At 40.1% G+C, this 16,563-nt stretch overlaps 1 protein-coding gene across 1 annotated transcript in view; it reads right to left on the bottom strand.

Moving 5' to 3' along the window:
- Window positions 1-16,563, bottom strand: part of DYNC1H1 (dynein cytoplasmic 1 heavy chain 1) — a 44,691-nt gene that overhangs the window by 11,654 nt on the left and 16,474 nt on the right. Inside the window, exons 27-55 of the mRNA XM_050974665.1 lie at window positions 15,826-16,108; window positions 14,314-14,414; window positions 12,849-13,008; window positions 12,325-12,568; window positions 11,947-12,130; window positions 11,273-11,485; window positions 10,864-11,102; window positions 10,608-10,764; window positions 9,995-10,222; window positions 9,531-9,761; window positions 9,274-9,414; window positions 8,818-9,051; window positions 7,986-8,192; window positions 7,767-7,888; window positions 7,252-7,417; window positions 6,866-7,029; window positions 6,473-6,602; window positions 5,553-5,686; window positions 5,182-5,296; window positions 4,899-5,060; window positions 4,607-4,821; window positions 4,315-4,519; window positions 4,005-4,178; window positions 3,786-3,905; window positions 3,537-3,657; window positions 2,756-2,951; window positions 2,020-2,137; window positions 861-1,076; window positions 100-312 (exon numbers count right to left, since the gene is read on the bottom strand). Of these exons, the coding sequence (XP_050830622.1) occupies window positions 100-312; window positions 861-1,076; window positions 2,020-2,137; window positions 2,756-2,951; window positions 3,537-3,657; window positions 3,786-3,905; window positions 4,005-4,178; window positions 4,315-4,519; window positions 4,607-4,821; window positions 4,899-5,060; window positions 5,182-5,296; window positions 5,553-5,686; window positions 6,473-6,602; window positions 6,866-7,029; window positions 7,252-7,417; window positions 7,767-7,888; window positions 7,986-8,192; window positions 8,818-9,051; window positions 9,274-9,414; window positions 9,531-9,761; window positions 9,995-10,222; window positions 10,608-10,764; window positions 10,864-11,102; window positions 11,273-11,485; window positions 11,947-12,130; window positions 12,325-12,568; window positions 12,849-13,008; window positions 14,314-14,414; window positions 15,826-16,108 (5,193 nt within the window). The remainder of the gene's footprint in view (window positions 1-99; window positions 313-860; window positions 1,077-2,019; window positions 2,138-2,755; window positions 2,952-3,536; window positions 3,658-3,785; window positions 3,906-4,004; window positions 4,179-4,314; window positions 4,520-4,606; window positions 4,822-4,898; window positions 5,061-5,181; window positions 5,297-5,552; window positions 5,687-6,472; window positions 6,603-6,865; window positions 7,030-7,251; window positions 7,418-7,766; window positions 7,889-7,985; window positions 8,193-8,817; window positions 9,052-9,273; window positions 9,415-9,530; window positions 9,762-9,994; window positions 10,223-10,607; window positions 10,765-10,863; window positions 11,103-11,272; window positions 11,486-11,946; window positions 12,131-12,324; window positions 12,569-12,848; window positions 13,009-14,313; window positions 14,415-15,825; window positions 16,109-16,563) is intronic.

The raw sequence follows: 16,563 nt of genomic DNA, 5'->3' as shown, positions 1-16,563 counted from the left end.
TTTCCAACAGCTCCATTCTTTACCTAGCAATCCTAAAGCTTAAGTCCTGCAGGAAATCAATTCATGGTTAACTTATCATGACTGGATAAGTATCTTTACCTGGATATTTGCTTGCTGCAAATGGTGAGACCATGTAGTGAACAGATTCTGACGCATTTGCTGATCAAAGTAGCCAGCATAGGCAATAAAAGCTCCTGAAAGTAAACAGTCTCCTGCAATAGTGGACATCTGGTTTTTGAAAGTTTCACTTGTCTTCTCCCATCTTTCACGTTCAGCAGAAAGACTCTTCAGAAGAGCTGTGCTACGGTTTACCTAGAAATAAGTGGTGAAGGTAGATTCTTTAGATGATGAAATGTTCTTATATTACAAGTCTCTCAGAACACTTAAATTCTGACTCAAGGCCCAAGTTAAATTTAAAAGCTCAGAATGAGATAAATTTGGGGCTCTTCAGTGCTAAGTTATTAAGTTGATTCTGTTACCTTGAGGAACTTAGAAGTGCTAAGTATTAGCTGAGTAGCAACATACTAATGATGAGATCAAGTACACAGAGAAATCCATACTCCCCTCCTTGAAGTCCAGTTAAAACATTACAATCCCACTACATCCATGCTTGTTTTCAAAGGCCTTCTATATTTTTTAAACCTTATGAAAACTGTCTTGTTAATCAAGTAGCAACATGAGCTGGTATTTCTCTAACTCCAGACAGGCTTCTTGAGAAGCCTCATGACACCCAGAGATGAAACAGCTCAAATGCACTGCACAGGGGAAGCAACTAACTTCACTCTCAAATTTGAAGAACGATTCAATTTCAGACTGTCAAAGATCAAAGAATCAAAAATTATTGGTATAGGAAGTCTTACTTTTGCTTCAACAGCAGCCAAGTCTGCCTTAATAGCTTGAGCCTCCGAAATCAGTACTGCATATTCTTCTTTGTAACGGGCAATACTGGCCTCAAGGTCACGAATCATCTGCTCCACTTCATTTGCTTTCTGTTGGTTGTCTTTGGCATCATCCTCCAGCTTCTGCAGCTCATTGCGTAGAGGTTCCACTCTTTTCAACATGTCAGCATAGTTCAGCTGCAAATGGAAAATAGAACCTTTACACTTTCTAAAATGACATGTTAACAGGAACCACAGCACTCAGGTATATACTATCAACTGCTCTTTACAAATTTATGTACTTCTGACCTGTGTAAGAATTAACAACTATTTAAGAGACAGAAACTTAGTATTGTTTATCGGTGCCTAGGACTCTTGTTTAAACTAAGCACAGAAATGTAAGTAATTGCTTTTTGCAAGGTCCTTGTACTGCTCTGTAGATTTACACAAAGTCAAAGTCATTCAAAATGTTCAGACCCCACTAAGAAGTGCACATTGTTTTACATAGATATTAAATGGGGTGTCCATGCCAGTACTGTGCTAATCTACCCTTCTCAGCAGTGAAATGAGTAAAGCTAAGCCACAGAACAATTAGGACGGCCTGTTGGCAAGATTCAAGTTAAATAGTCTCTCCAGATCAAGCCATTCCAAGCAGGCACAGTTTTAACAAGCCAAGAATTTTGCTGTATTGAAACACCAACAGGCAAGTAAAACCATTCTTGGGTACCTCACTCTGGGGGCAAGATACCCAAAGCCTATTCCTTTAGGAAACAGAAAAGTCTGCCTTGAGTGTGTCCTGCTCTGAGGCAAGACAAATGCAGTCTCAATAAGAGGACTTAACTGCATTTTCCACTGTCTAGTCCTGTAGAATAACATCACACACAGAAAGTATCCACCAGTGTTCACTGTAAACCAAAAGTTTTTCAGTGCAGAGGCTGTATCACAACTGGTCAATAATTCTCTGGCATGGCACAATATATATCCCATTAGCATTCATCTAAACCATCTACCCCATTTCATTAAAGCAAAATAGCTTGTAATACTTAGCTGAATAAAGGCAAATTCAGAGCCTTTAGACATTGCTATGTGCCTTCTAGCTCACTCTTTTCACCTTGCCTTTGCTTCCTCAAGCTGACTTTACCTGTGCAATTGCCCATTTCACCATAGGTCCACAGGCCAGTGATGCTCTGTTTACAATTTCATAGTTGTAACTTGGATTTGACAGGTAGTTTTTCTTCATCTTCTCCCGGATGGCATCACTGCAAGGGAAAAATTTATACAGATAGCATTGAGTACACTATGTCAGCACACAGGTGCTCAGTATCCCTTTATCTAGCTGGCCTTCCACAGTGACAAGAAACATTTCCTGTCAGTTTTCCTGAATAGTAGCTGAGATGTTCAACATGTAGTTTCAGCTTACAGGTTATAAAAGGATTTTATCAATGTTTTCAGGTAAGTCATTCACAAACTGCTAAATCTGCTCTAAAAAACTCAAGTTGGAAGGGAATTCAGATGTCTCTAGTCTGATCTTTTGCTCACACTTGGAGCCAGCTAGGAAGCTGACCTCCTAAGCTGAATAAAGCCCTCAGTAGCCTGGTCTGTTACTGCTGCAAAACCACTTTCAAATGACAATGTGGCTTTGGACACCAACACACTGCTTTGCAACCATGTCACTAAGTCACACGACAAGCAGCTGCTTTGCCCCACTTTTCATGATAGACTACTGAAGCTAAGGTGTATTTCCTGCATGTACCACCTGCATGTTCACCATGTGCAATAAGCTGGTGTCAAAAGAAGTCAAAGCAATTACACAGAGGGAAAGTCCAGTTAAGTTCTTTGTCAATTGTTCATGTAAATATCTCACAGTTGCACTTCACCTGATTTCCTCAGCAGAGAAGTTGACAATGGTTGGAATGAAGTTCTCTCTCATGATAATGGAACGTATTTGTTTCCAGTCAGTGGTGCTTTCACCTAACAGCAGGCAGATGGACTCCAGGGCCAGCTTAACTGCTGCAGGTGGATTAGCCATGGAACGGACCTCTACCAGGTGCTGCTTCTTTATTGACTTCACAGCTAACCAGTGCCAGAGATGAAGTGTTGATTGGGAACAAAACAAACAGTTAGCAAAACCCAGCAGAGTACCCTGGATTTGTAAAAATGCTTTAAGATTCTAAAAAGGAATATGACGTTATTAGAGAAGCAGATACTACTGAATAACTACTATATTACAAGACACACATCCATGAATATCAGCTTGCCAAATGGGCACAGGACTCTGCTAGCCAAAAATGATTCACTCAAACCAGTGATTTGTCTACACAGTCTAATGAATGGGTAGCTTGACTGTATGCTGTCTGTTCAGCAGCAAGGCATCACTGGTTTTTCTACAGCTGGACTGCCAGAAACTAAGCCACAAGCCATATAAGAACTATCAAGAATCAGATTGGTACTATTACTCACAGGAAAAAAAAAAAAAAGGGACAAAATCACAGCTCAAAGATTGTGAATTTAAAAGGGATTTCTTCAACTCTGTTCAGCCCCATGCTACGAGCCTACAATTTTATTAGACAGAATCAACCCAGACCACAAGAAAACACATTCCCATAGACCAGTTTTAGATCCAAGACCACAGTGTGATCTCCTGAGGTGCTAACATACCATTCTGAGCTTCAATGACAGCAGGCTCCACCTTGTCAAGATCTTCTTTCACACTCATCTGCTTGTCTGCAATGACCTCCTGCTGCTTGTGCAGCTGTTCCTGAATCTCCTGGCTCATAACCTGAAAGGAAATTTCACAGAAAAGAATACTGCTTTTTAGAAGCTGAACTTCTTCCAGTACTTGGTCTGTAGGCTCTGTTTTGTAAATAAAGTAGTCGCTATGCACAGAGATTTAACAAAAAATTTTACCTTTTTCTTCTCAGCTTCCTGCTGGTCTTTCACCATCTTTTTCAATTTGTCATTGGCTGCTGCATTTTTCACTTCCAGCTCCTGACTCTTTATTCTTAGGTCACGCCGCAATTCCTCTACCTAAGGTCGATTGCAAGATGGAAGAGAGAATTCATATTGAGCATTGAGATCTATTTACTCACTCCAGCTTTACAGAGGGCAAGTTTTAAGAATACATACCTGATCAACTGTTTCCTTGATTTTTCTGAGACCAACATTCAGATGCATTTGCTGTTCCTCCAGTTCACTTCGCTTCTCATTGAACAAGTTGGCATAATGGTTGATGAAGTCCAGATAGTGGCGTGGTGTGATCGCCATGGTTCTGCCTCCTCGTTTCGCCAGCCGAGCATTAGCCTTGAGGGAACAAAGTGTTGTAGAGTATGCACTGCTTTAAAATTTATCTGCATGCCAAGGATCATAGCTTTTAGGAAACTGGTGAATGATGCCATGGCCTAGAGGTAAGTGTAAGTTAAGTAGTGTAATAACGTACCTGGTGGAGAGTCTGATGAACAAACACACAGCTATTAACAATAGCCTCCCTGTGCGATGGTGGTTGTGGCAGCTTATCATACACAACTGGCATGTAATCAGGCACAATGTAATTGGGTTTCTCAAGATCCATTTTGCTTGTGAACTCTTTGCCAACTTGGTACAGTGCCTCAGTTGACCAGTCTCCAAACCAGTTCAGGACACATCTGAAATACATAGGATTTGTTAAGACTTCCCCCAAAGTAGTGTTTTAATGGTTACCTGTAAAATATGTTGGAATATGCAGCAATTACCTGTTGAAGAGAGCAGGAGAGGTAGCTGCCCTGTCCTTCAGGCCCTCAGAAGATGGATTCATAGTGAACACTACATGGAGATTGCGAATAACTTGGCTGGTGAACCATTTGTAGAGTTCTTCATGTGAATCTAACATTAATCCTTCTTTCTGTGCTCCTTCTTTACACTGAGTCATGAGGGTAGCATATTCATCTCCTTCAAAGAGACCAGGAACCTAATTCAAAAGATAAGTTTGGTTGTAGTTTATGGTTGCAAAAAAGTGAAAAAAATATTTATTTTAAATCTTCTTACCTCTCCATTGGCTAGGAGAGTGTTCATTCTCTCCAGGAATCCAGAATCCAAGACGTTTGACTCATCCATAATAAAAGCTATTTTTTCATTTTTGCAGCCAGAGCGTCTCAATACTGTCCTAAGGTCTTCATCAAAATCTTCACCTGTGTATTTTCTGTGAACCTGGTAAGAGTTTGCATGGATCATTAACATTTTGGTTTAGCTTTTAATGGGATTTTAGGGGTCAATATATAAGTGGGAGTTTTCACTTACAGGATTTTAGAAGTAAACTTAGCACACCAACCTTGATTTGGTAGACACTCAAACCGTTCATCCAGGCAACAAATCTTGACAGGGTTGTTTTCCCTGCTCCACTGACTCCAATTAGCAGCAAGTGGCCCTGTGGCTGACGGAAGATTCTGAAAAAGAACAAAACCAAGTGTGATTGATAAGAGTTAGCAACTTACTGAAGCGTTTCCTAGAACGCCTAAGCTTCAAGTTAATACCAAAACTGACACACCTCTCCAGATAGGATCCTGCTGTCTGGAGACTACAGTATATTTTCTATAGACATCAGTGAGACCATGCTCCATTCTTACCCTGTACTGAGGCTATTCTGGTTTAGAGGAACTCTACATACTGCTTATATGAGCAGCAATGGAAGTCTGAACTTACCGGTCAATTCTTAACACATGATCCAAGACTTCATTGAACAGGACAAGTGGTACATCAAGTTCTTCTTCATAAAAGACTTTAAGCCTAGCTTTCACATAGTCTCTCAATTCTTCTTGATCCACTGGAATATAATCCTAAAAGAACCAATACAGTCAATACAGTATGGAAGTTAAGATTAAGGGAATTTGCTTAGGGGTCAATTTATGAGTACACCAAAGCAGAACTACTAGAATACTTGAAATAGCAATCCTCGACAAAAGCTGAAGAACATTGTAGCCATTTAAACTGCACAGGAACATGCCCACTGCCTAGAGTGCCACAGGTAGCAGCATGGGGTTTAAACACTGTATGTACTGAACCTACCATAGAGGCTGAGCCTGGGCTGCCAGTTACCAAAGAGACTGGGAAGTAGCACTAAAGACTAAATCCCTTCCCCAATTTATTTTCAACAGCTTTTCTAGTCACTTACTTATATCACTACCTACCTAAATCTAAGTAGACTTTTGCCTAAACTCACCAGGATTTGTACAGGTTACCCAGATGGATCATTTCAGATTATAAGAAACAGGTCACCAGAAAATGTGTAATAATATCAGTATTGCTCAAGGGTCACTGCCTAATCCAAGAGATTCCATAAGGAATAACTGTCATCTGGTAGTGTCACAATATTCTTGAGAAATATTATTTTATACTGCCTTTACATTCCATGGTGGCTCCTACAATAACATCCCTGGCAAAACAGCTATTAAATTTGTGGCACAGTTCACTTCAGATAATCATATTAAAAATTTCTTGGAGATCGATTTAGCAGCATGATGGGCACCGATTATCACTTTAATACAGTCATAAGAGCTGCATCACTCAATTGCACCTAATCTATTTAATTTTGGGGTTCATTTTTTTTTTAAATTTTAACTTGCCTTTGACAGCCAGTTGCTGTACAAGATAGGTCTGCTCATAGCCTTTTCTTTGTCAATGTTGGGGAAGTGTTTCAGAGCAACCATGTCAATGTTCTCATCAGTCCAGCGTCTCTCCTCATCTTCCACAAGTCTGGATAAAGAATTAAGTCAGTGAGTACAGTCCTCTGTAATGGGAGGACATAATCAAACCACATGGCAGCACTATGGCTGAAGTGTATTTTTGCTTTATACAGATGCAACTCCTGAGAGAGTCAAGCTGGAGTGAAACAAAATATTCTCACTGGTATTCCAGCTATTTAACATAAAGCACTTTTTAGTCTGATGTTCTAATGAAAGTTGGCAAAGGAGTAGGCAACTTTTTATGGTTTTGCTTCCCCAGCTCATGAATCTTACCTGTCCTGGAAGAGACGTAAGGCTTCGTGGGCCCAAATCCTGATAAGGCCTTCAACTGGTAAGGTTTCCAGTGGTCTTAACGCCTCGAATATACCTCTCACCCACCGAGTCATTTCACGAGGTGAGTAGATGTAGTGTGGCTGTGTGTCTTGAGTGAACCTCTCCTAAAAATTTAAACTTAATTAGTTGCATTATCTCAAAGTTGCACTGTATTTTTACAGGACTTGGCAGCATAATTCAGTCATTTTTGCCAGAACTCAAGTAATTAGTTGAGCTTTTGTACACATATTATCCATGTGAAAGGCTAACAACACATGCTAAATGAAGCATAGAAGAAAGCTTTCTAGCTGGAGTTTGGAGTTGGTAATGTAAACTTAACAAGTTACCTGAGACATTGTGTAGAATTCTACCATAGCAGCAGTGAGAGGCTCTGCATACGTGCGAAGGGATGGGATCAGCCTCAGCATTGCACGGTTGAATGTTCCATATATCTGAGTAAGTGAAGCTGGTCCAGGATAGTCCACATAAACCACAGGAACGTGTCGTAAAAATCTGAAAGATTAGCATATTTCACAGTACAGAAAGTCAAATTACTGTCTGTATTCACTTCATTATCTTTTGCCAAAATTAAATAACCGCTTGATTCAAAACCATCAGCAGCAGCTGTAGCTGATTTCATTGCTCCCATTCTCAAGGGTTTCAGACAGGTGATTCAACAGCCTAATACTGAGTCCACTGCTGGGCTGTCACAGCAAGAACCAAGCAGCAGATAGTGCAAAAGCAAGGAACAGAATTTCAGCACAGCTGTTGCTAAACAAGTGTATTAAGAACAGTTTACATAATCAATGCTTTAGTTTTGACTCCTATTCCATTGTTACCTAGAATTTACTAGACACATTACCTATGTGACAGAGGTTTTCTTCCAGGATCAGTAGGGGGATTACATGCACCAACAAACTGAATTCTCTCCAGTTTCACCCATGTCTGGTCAGATGTACGGTAGAATCCTCCATGTTCCACCATCTGGAACAAAACCACAAAAATAAAATCAAATCAGTGGAACATTTTATTTCCCTATAAGTAGCTGTTCTGATACAGTTGATTACAAAGAAAAACAAACCTGTCTAATGAAGGATATGACTCTCTGTGTGCCATACTTGTCCATATCTGGCAAGTTGATTTCATCACAGAACAGCACCAGCCACTTTCCTAACTGCACAGGAGCCAGCACCACTCCATTAGGGGTACGCCTGTATTCACAGTAGTGATCAAAAGTTTTCAACAGCAGTTCTGGAGTGGTAGCACTTGAAAAGTTGAGTCCAACCACCTTAAAAAGAGTATAGTGGAAAAAAAATTAAAATACACTAAGGACTGAAAGAGAGTGTATCAACAGTCCTGGAAACAGGTATGTTTGGCTATTCACAATGGAAGTACATACACCATCCACATTACATGTATATTACCTCATATATACAGCTATATACAGCCTAGATACTCTTTGCTTCCCACTGCAGGTTCTCCATTTACCATGCAGCAATGCTTTTTGCCCAACCCTGTATTTTGAACATGACAGTCTCATGTAATTGTCACTCCACCTAAATACACAGAAGGATGAGAGCTATTCTTAAACATTTGCACAGTATTTTTAAATACTGAACACAGGAATGCTTCTCTGTTACTGAAGTGGCAAAGGAAGAAAGCAGCTTTAGGCTAAGGAACTTGAGAAATGAATTTGTATTCTCAACATGATTTTTATTTTTACTAAATATACACATGACTGACTGAGGTGAAGCTATCACTGAGTTTTGGCTAGGAAATAAATTCCATGCTATCTTTAATCTTAAAAAGATTAAAGACTTGGTACTACTCTGTAATTCACACACCCATGTGCACACACACACACACACACACACACACACACACACACACACACACACACGTCTCTTGTGTACCTCCATGTCAGGCAGAGCTCTGAGAGCACTGAAGAGGGTCATGGTCTTTCCAGAACCTGGTGGTCCACAAAGTACCAGAGGTTTGTGTTCTGCCAGCCAAGTGTACAGCAATGCTTCATGGCGAACTGTATCTAGGGTTGGCACTACAACATCAGGAGCTGCAACTTTGTGTGTTTCAACTTCAATTTGAGGAACTTTGGATTGCCAGGGCACCCATTCACCTGTAATGGACACCTAGAAACACAAAAACATGATTAGACAATTTAAAACAGGAATCCAGCTCAACCTTAGTTAAATTTATTTTTTTAAGTGACATCAAATTTGATGTATTTGTTGAAGTGTGAAACTGTAAAATTTTAGATAGTCTAGCAGTTTATTCTCCAGGTTTGCCTCCAAAATCTAAAGCAAGCTTTTAAGAAAATGAAAAGCAACATTTCTAGCACAAGAAAGGTTTACCTCATAGTCAATGATAGGTATGTTGGGTGCAGTTGGCAGTGGCACAGTGGTGATTCTCCTAATGTATTCTCCCAGCTCCGCTCTCATTTTCAAGCGACTGTCTCCAGAAAGGGACCACAGTATCGCATAGACCAGGTACCTCTGTAAGAAGCAACAGCAGCAGCTATTGGTTTTAGAGTAAGGGAACAAAGCCCAGTGAGTAACTCATACACAACACTAGGCAAACACAGGAGTCACTTAGGGCAGACTGCATTTACCTGGATGTAACGCTCCAGCTGGTCTATCTGCATCGGGAAGTCGGGGTGGTTCGCATTGTACTGGGCCACGTTGCGGCAAGCCTGGTGCAACATGGAGAACAGGGAGCCGAGGCAGCGCAGGCGCGTGAGGTCCATGATGTGCTCCAGCTTGAAAGCGTGCTCAAGTGCCTTGGTCACCAGGCCGTTGGATGTGAAATATGGCTGCATTATTGTTGCAGCATCTCTCTGAATCTGTTGGGGGAGACAAACACTGCTCTAAGCATTTGCTTCTCATTGACTACCAGGCAGAAAGAAAAGGTTTTGTTTAAGGTTTGAAATGCTACATATTTAAAAAAAATAAAAAGGAAAAATATGTAAAGAGGAAGTCAGCTTTTCTTTGATAGGCAGTCAAAAATTCTGCATATGGTGTACCTGTGATACAAGCATTTTTACTACCTTATCCCATAATTAAATCTAGGTTATACCTGCAACATTGGGGATGCTGCTTCTTCTCCTTCATCTTCTTTGCCCTTTCGCCTGCGCTGAGCTTCCTCCTCACCTTCATCCAGAGGAATGCTTCTTAGTCTGGCCAGGAAGTTGTTGAATATCATGTCTGTACTAAGAACATCCTCACTGAACCAGACCATGCCACACCTTGACACAGTAGCCAAAGTGGCATATTTCAGATCCTGTACTTCAAACATGATACGCACCTGAAAAAAAGAAATTTAAAACAACATTTAGAAGTAAATCCAATCAACCAAAACAATGCAAACACCCTTTCCCTGAAAAAACAGAGCGCTTTTAAAATATGCAGATTATCATTTAGGCTCTGAATAATAACACCAGCATTATACTCTCCTAAGATAAGTTCATCATTATTGACATTTACCTTAAGACTTATATAATTTTGTCTTACAGAGTCAGAGTAAGTGTAACATGAAACATTTCCACTAAAACCTTTACTCCAGCAAACCACAATCTGAACTCAGTATTACTTTCTTGTGATGAGAAAGAGGCACAACACTAGTACATATTAAGATAAACCAACAAGTTTATACACAGTACATGAACACAATATAAAAAAAGTAACATTACATTTGGTGGGAGGCTGAGACGTTCTCCATTTGGCAGAGTCAGAAGTTTATTGTCATCCAGAACAGAGTTCAAGTTCTCAACCCATTCAGGGTCTACATCACCATCAAAGATAATCCACTGACGTTTTTGTAGTTCACCTCTCACATTATCTATGATTCTGTATTAAAGAGTATATTAATTGAAGAAGACAATAAGGTGAGATTATCCTAGGCACAAATGTACCAGCCATTTTTTATTTATGCTATTAAAGACTTACTTTCTCAGGACATGTGTAAACAAGCCATCTGTCCATTCCCTGGTATTTGGATCCAAAGTACCATAGAGGTGATCTTTGCTGATTGCTTTTGGATCTATAATGTGAGCAACACCTTCCACACCCTCCAGCCGTTCAAGGGCCTTCAGAAGTACTCTCCAGGCCATGCTCTTTCCACTTCCAGAGGGACCAACCATCATCAAACCATGATTTATCTGTGTAATCTGATACAGCTGAAGAACCTGTGACACAAAAAATTATGTACCAATTAACTTCAGCAGGTAGTCTAAGCTTTTAGGTATAGTTTGTATAAGACAAGAAAAATGTAAAAGCTTTCGACTTTTCAAAATATAAAAGGAAGTTTAGTCTCATACATAAACTTCAACTGCACATTTTCAGTTTTATATTTTACCTTTTCAACCCACATGCCACCAACTTCTTCTCCATCACCATAGGTAAGGTACATTTCCTGACACACTTTCTTAAGTTCCTCTCTCAAGGCTGTCATCTCTCCACGGTGATACTGTACTCCAGGGAACACATCAGAAAGGAGACTGAACAGCAGTGGAATGTCTTCTGCAACCAGTTTTGGTACCATAGTTTCACATACACTTTGGATCAGGATCTGCAGAGAATCACATTTCATTGAAGATTTGTTAAGTTCACTTTACCAAACGTGTTTGACAAGGAATACTTCACTAAATAATTTACTGATTAAGTACCAAATCAGGGTAGTCTTAGTCAAACCAACTGTTAATGTGGTTTCAACTTTGGAACTACCCAGTGATTTCCTAGGAATTTTCAGTTTATAGAAGACCTTCTTAAGTCTCTTCAGTATGCTTTTGGCATTAATTGCTGAGATGCTGGGCAGCAATAAATGTTATGGATGCACCACCTCATATGAATAATTTTTTCATTATCATTCAGGGACTTAAAAGTCAACTTGGTGCTTTTAAGCTATCAAATTACCTTTGGTAACTAACATTATTTTGTTCCCATGGCTAAATGGTAAACACTGAAGGGTCAATTTCTTTGTTTAGTGTGCACCCTCTATCACAGAAGTAAAGAACTTTGAACACACATTACCTCTTGCTCTGGCAAATTCTCAGCGATTTCTCCCTCATCAACGACTTCCCCACGCTCTTCCTTCTCCCGCTTTATCTTCTGAATCCTCTCCCTCTTCACATTACCTGCACTAACCAGCACACTCTTCAGTGCTCTCAGGCCAAAATCATAGTGACTTTGGGAGGACAGCTGCTCATCACAAAGTCTAAGAAGCAAAACAGACAAAATACAATTTGATTCTCAGTATGAACCAACCTAACACTCAGTAAATGTCATTCTTTACTTGAAACTATTGCTTCAAATGATTGCTGCACAATGTGCTTAGCGAGTTGCAAAGAATATTACAGCTTTGAACAATAAGTTCTATTATTACTGACTGCAGCCAAACTTGTTACTCACTTGAAGAATGGTACTATCTTATTGGCAAGAACTTCAGCAGTACGGAAACCTTGAGAGTACAGCATGACCTGGGCAATCAACTGACGGTCTGGCTTTGTCATTGCCAAGCTACGGAACAGCTTCTTCAAATTGTCAGGCAGATTGGATCTGCCTGCATAGCCAGGATTCATGGTGATGAAGATAGCCATGTCAGGGCTCACTTTGACTTGTTTGTTCAGTAGCTCACAGGTAATGGGTGTTGCAGCTGAAAAGAGAGTGCATTTAGTTATACCTGAGTCAGTGATCCATCACTCTGAGAACTGAAGTCATACATTCTGTTTTAGTTTCCTACAGTAATGGACAGCAGCTTCTCCAGTACTGCAACTCAAACAATATAAATTTCTGCCAGCTGAAAGTTACATCAAATATTTAAGTTTTGGCATAAAGTAGCTTCATCCTTGCATAATTTGCAAGAAATGCAGCTGAGCAATGAAATATGAAGGATATTAGAGAAGCATGAAGGATGTTACAGAAGAATAACATACTCTTGTCATAGTTGGGGTTGGAATGCTCTCGCAAGGCTTCCTGGATGCACTGAACTTGCTGTGAAACTGCAGAGAGCATTCTCTCCTCCAGTCTGTTGAACTCATCAAAGCAGCCCCACGCACCCACTTGGCAAAGTCCCACAAAGATGCGTCCCATTGCCTGCACAGAAAGGGGGAAATTCACTCAATTGCATTGGCAAAAGGAGCAGAGAAGAGCACTTTATACAATGCATCCAAGGCAGGAAGAAGCTGTGTTTATTTGTAGGTTACTGTATTTGCAGTATTGGAAGAGTTATGAAAGGGTTCTGAAGTTCAGCTTTCACTGCTTCAGAGAACCACAAATCACAGCTCCTTCTTACTTCACATTGTACTGCAGTGCTTTCAAAACAGGCAAAGTCCACTGCATAATGTTTTGTTTGCTGATACCATTAACATCAGGTGCAGTTCTAGTCCTTTATCACAATGAGGGTTCAAGAATTACAAAACATTTCAGAAGATCAAATTGGATGGCCAGAGTATGATAACCTTTCTACATAAAGAATAACCTTTAAGGTAAGATTCTGCAGAGGGAACATGATGGAGGTCTACAATCTACTGGTTTCAGATGAATACAAATCAGTCATTCACTATCTTTTCTACTACAAGAACTTAGGAATCATTAAAAAAAGACAAAAAGAAGCTGCCCTTTCATGGAGTGCATAGTAATAATGAGCAGTGGAACAATTTGGTAAAGATGTGGCATTTTCTTACAGTCACCCCTACAAGCCAAATGCTGCTTAAATGGGATCCTGATCTGGTCAAATTAGAGCTGCAGAGGAAAAAAACCAAGGCAACCTGGCAGAATCTGTAAAGCTTAGTGCTTCTTTGTCTATGTTTTGTATTGTTTTTTATCTATACACTTGACCAAGTTTTTAATTTTTAAGATAATTTGCTGTGTTACAGTTTAGAGGGACGTCATCTGGTTTTCAGTTTGAAGATGTCATTAATCTTCAATAGATAAATTTTCTTAGTTTTGAAGAATTCTTCACACATTGAGGTAAACTGTACATCTGTGTTGTAATAGTACATATTACAATATTACATCCGTGATGTAATAGTACATCTACTTCAGTAATCTCACACTCTCATCTGTTCCTCATTAAACCAGTCCTATCAATGCAAACTACATAGTTTAAGAAAGTTTCCCAAAGCCAGTCTTAAGCCCCTGCCCCTGTACTTCCTTTCCCTCCATTTGCTGTTGCAGAACTACCTGTTCAAAAGCCCTGAACCTCTGCTCTAGCAATGTTCCATCCACTTCTGCTTTAGGCATTTTTTTATTGCAGAGGTTCTATATGACCAACAGATACCAGCTCAGTTAGGACTTCTACATAATCATCTTGAAAATAAACATTGCTGGCTGTTTCAGGGTTCTGAAGAGATTCCTGCTTGTTAACAAAGACTACATTGTTTTAACCAAACAGCTTACCTGGAAGTCAAATGTTTCATCACAGTTGAAAACCAATACAAAGCGGCCGAGCTGATGTCCAAGAGCTTTAACAGATTCTGTTTTACCAGTACCAGCAGGACCTATTTTTGAAATGAGATGGACATGCTTTAGAGTTTATCATCTGAACAGCACTGCCAACTTGTGCAATCTGCCAGCATGTGGATTCTGAAGGTGCCTGTTCAATCAAGAGGGTTCAAACAAAACCTGTTTTGACTTCCCTCAAAAGACCATTTTATTCTTTGCCATCTTAGTTAAAAGTGTCCTGCATGTTCATATTAACACTGTATTGTGGGGATCCTTTCCCCACTATGGGGTCCCTAAACTCCATCCTAGGAGTTTAGGGACCCCCTAAACTCCATCCTAGGCCACACACTACAGTCTCAGGAATGCTGGTTAGGCCTTGGCCTACATTAACAGCACCAGTTAGCTTCCCTTATGCTTATCAGAAACCCTGTCTGCTCCCACAGCTTCTGTTGTCCAACAAGCTCCTGTTTTCTACTTCATAGCCTTGAAAGTTCTGTTTTTTCTGTCTGAACAAGAGAGCAAATAGAATAATATTTCTGGTGTTAGGTTTTCAAGGCAAGTTCCAGCAACCACCAACTCGGATTGTGGCCAGGATGGAAATTCACTGATGACTAAAATCAGTTAGTTTGCAACTCTATAAACAGTGGTCCCTAAGTCAGACCCTTTGAGATCTACAGCAGGCTGTGAGAGATCTGCAGATCTGAGATATGCAGCAGGCTGTGACCAGGATCTCCTTTCCAGTGGGATGCCTCTTGGAGCTAGTGAACACTCCAGTTTGCAATGGAGGATTGCCATTGAAAGCTGACAATTGAACCTGGACTGACATCCACTTCTTGAGACCCAACCCTTCACTTCTGGAGAGCTGCAAAGGCATCTGATGTATTTCACTGAATTTAAGGTGAGTTTTTCATAGGTATACCTTTGCACATACTTCATGTCTGTGTGCCTTATGAGTGTTGCCAACTGGTCTATAATTAATCTAAACTCTTTGTCAAGTTACTGCTGTGCTTATAGAACAATCCTACTGAATAATTTTTTTTTAAATTAATCAATTGTTCAAGTACTGCTATTATTGTATTGATTAGGTAATTAAGTTTTGCTAAATCCTTTAGACCTTGACTTGATCCAGTCTAAAGTTAAGTTTGGCAAGAGAGTTCACTCTGACTCTTGTGACCCAATAGTAGTCTCCCTTTGTATCCCTTACTGTTATCACTGCTTTTCCTTCTGCGTCCCCAGTCTCCACATATACCATTTTAGGGTTTTTTCATCAGATTTTTCCTTGTGTGCGTTATCTATATAGTAAGTAATAGAATGAACCTTGCCATACATTTTGTTGTGCTTTTACAAATTCCTACTAAACCTGCCTTTACTGATTCCTCACTGGTGATTCTTTAAGTGACCTAAACCACTCATTCTCATATATATTAGAGAAGATAAGAATTTTATAACCTTGTCTCACAAACTTACCAAAGGGTGATCCTCCAAGTCTTGCCTCCAGGGCTTGTGTCATTGTCAGGTAGCAGCGGTCAGTGAGAGGAGTCTGCACCAGCTTATCTTGAACCCCAAGGTACTCAAAACCATAGTTGAATTTGGCATTTGCCATCTGAATGGAGAGCTGCTGCAACACATCTGTCTGCTTTGGGTCAAAGTAGAACCGCATTTGGCTGAGCCACTCGAAGGATTTGGAGTTGTCAATCTTGCTTTTGATCAGTGATCTTGTAACATCTCTCTGGTGCACCAACTCAGTGATCTGGAGAAGGAAGGGACTCCTTAAGACCACAACAATACAAGCCAATAAAGACAGGAATCCTACAGCTTCTCAGATTAACACACTGAACTGCCATCACTTAGAAATCACAACCTAAACCCAGTCTCTTGTTTAAAACCCGTTGCTACAATTCCAAAACCAACAATGCTGCCTGCTATTCTTGGTGACTTTCCTAGTTTACAGTAAAGCACTTTGGCCCAGTAAGGCTGTTAATCCATTACACTACTGAACATGGTATTTTACTTGCCAGAAACCAGGTATTTTTCTCTAGAAATAACCCAGGATCATTTTAATTCTCCCCCCATCTTCAACCTCTATCTACAAACAAAAGCATGTTATGATTACAATAATAGGCAGCTTAATGACATATTTCACATTTGAATGAAAAAACCCAGTAACTTCCATACCTGGAAGATCCAGTTGGAAGATCAATTCAC

The sequence above is a fragment of the Serinus canaria genome, chromosome 5 (assembly GCF_022539315.1).
Source record: "Serinus canaria isolate serCan28SL12 chromosome 5, serCan2020, whole genome shotgun sequence".
Lineage (NCBI taxonomy): Eukaryota > Metazoa > Chordata > Aves > Passeriformes > Fringillidae > Serinus > Serinus canaria.
The sequence above is the reverse complement of the archived record's forward strand: the minus strand, read 5'-3'. Positions and strand labels throughout refer to the sequence as shown.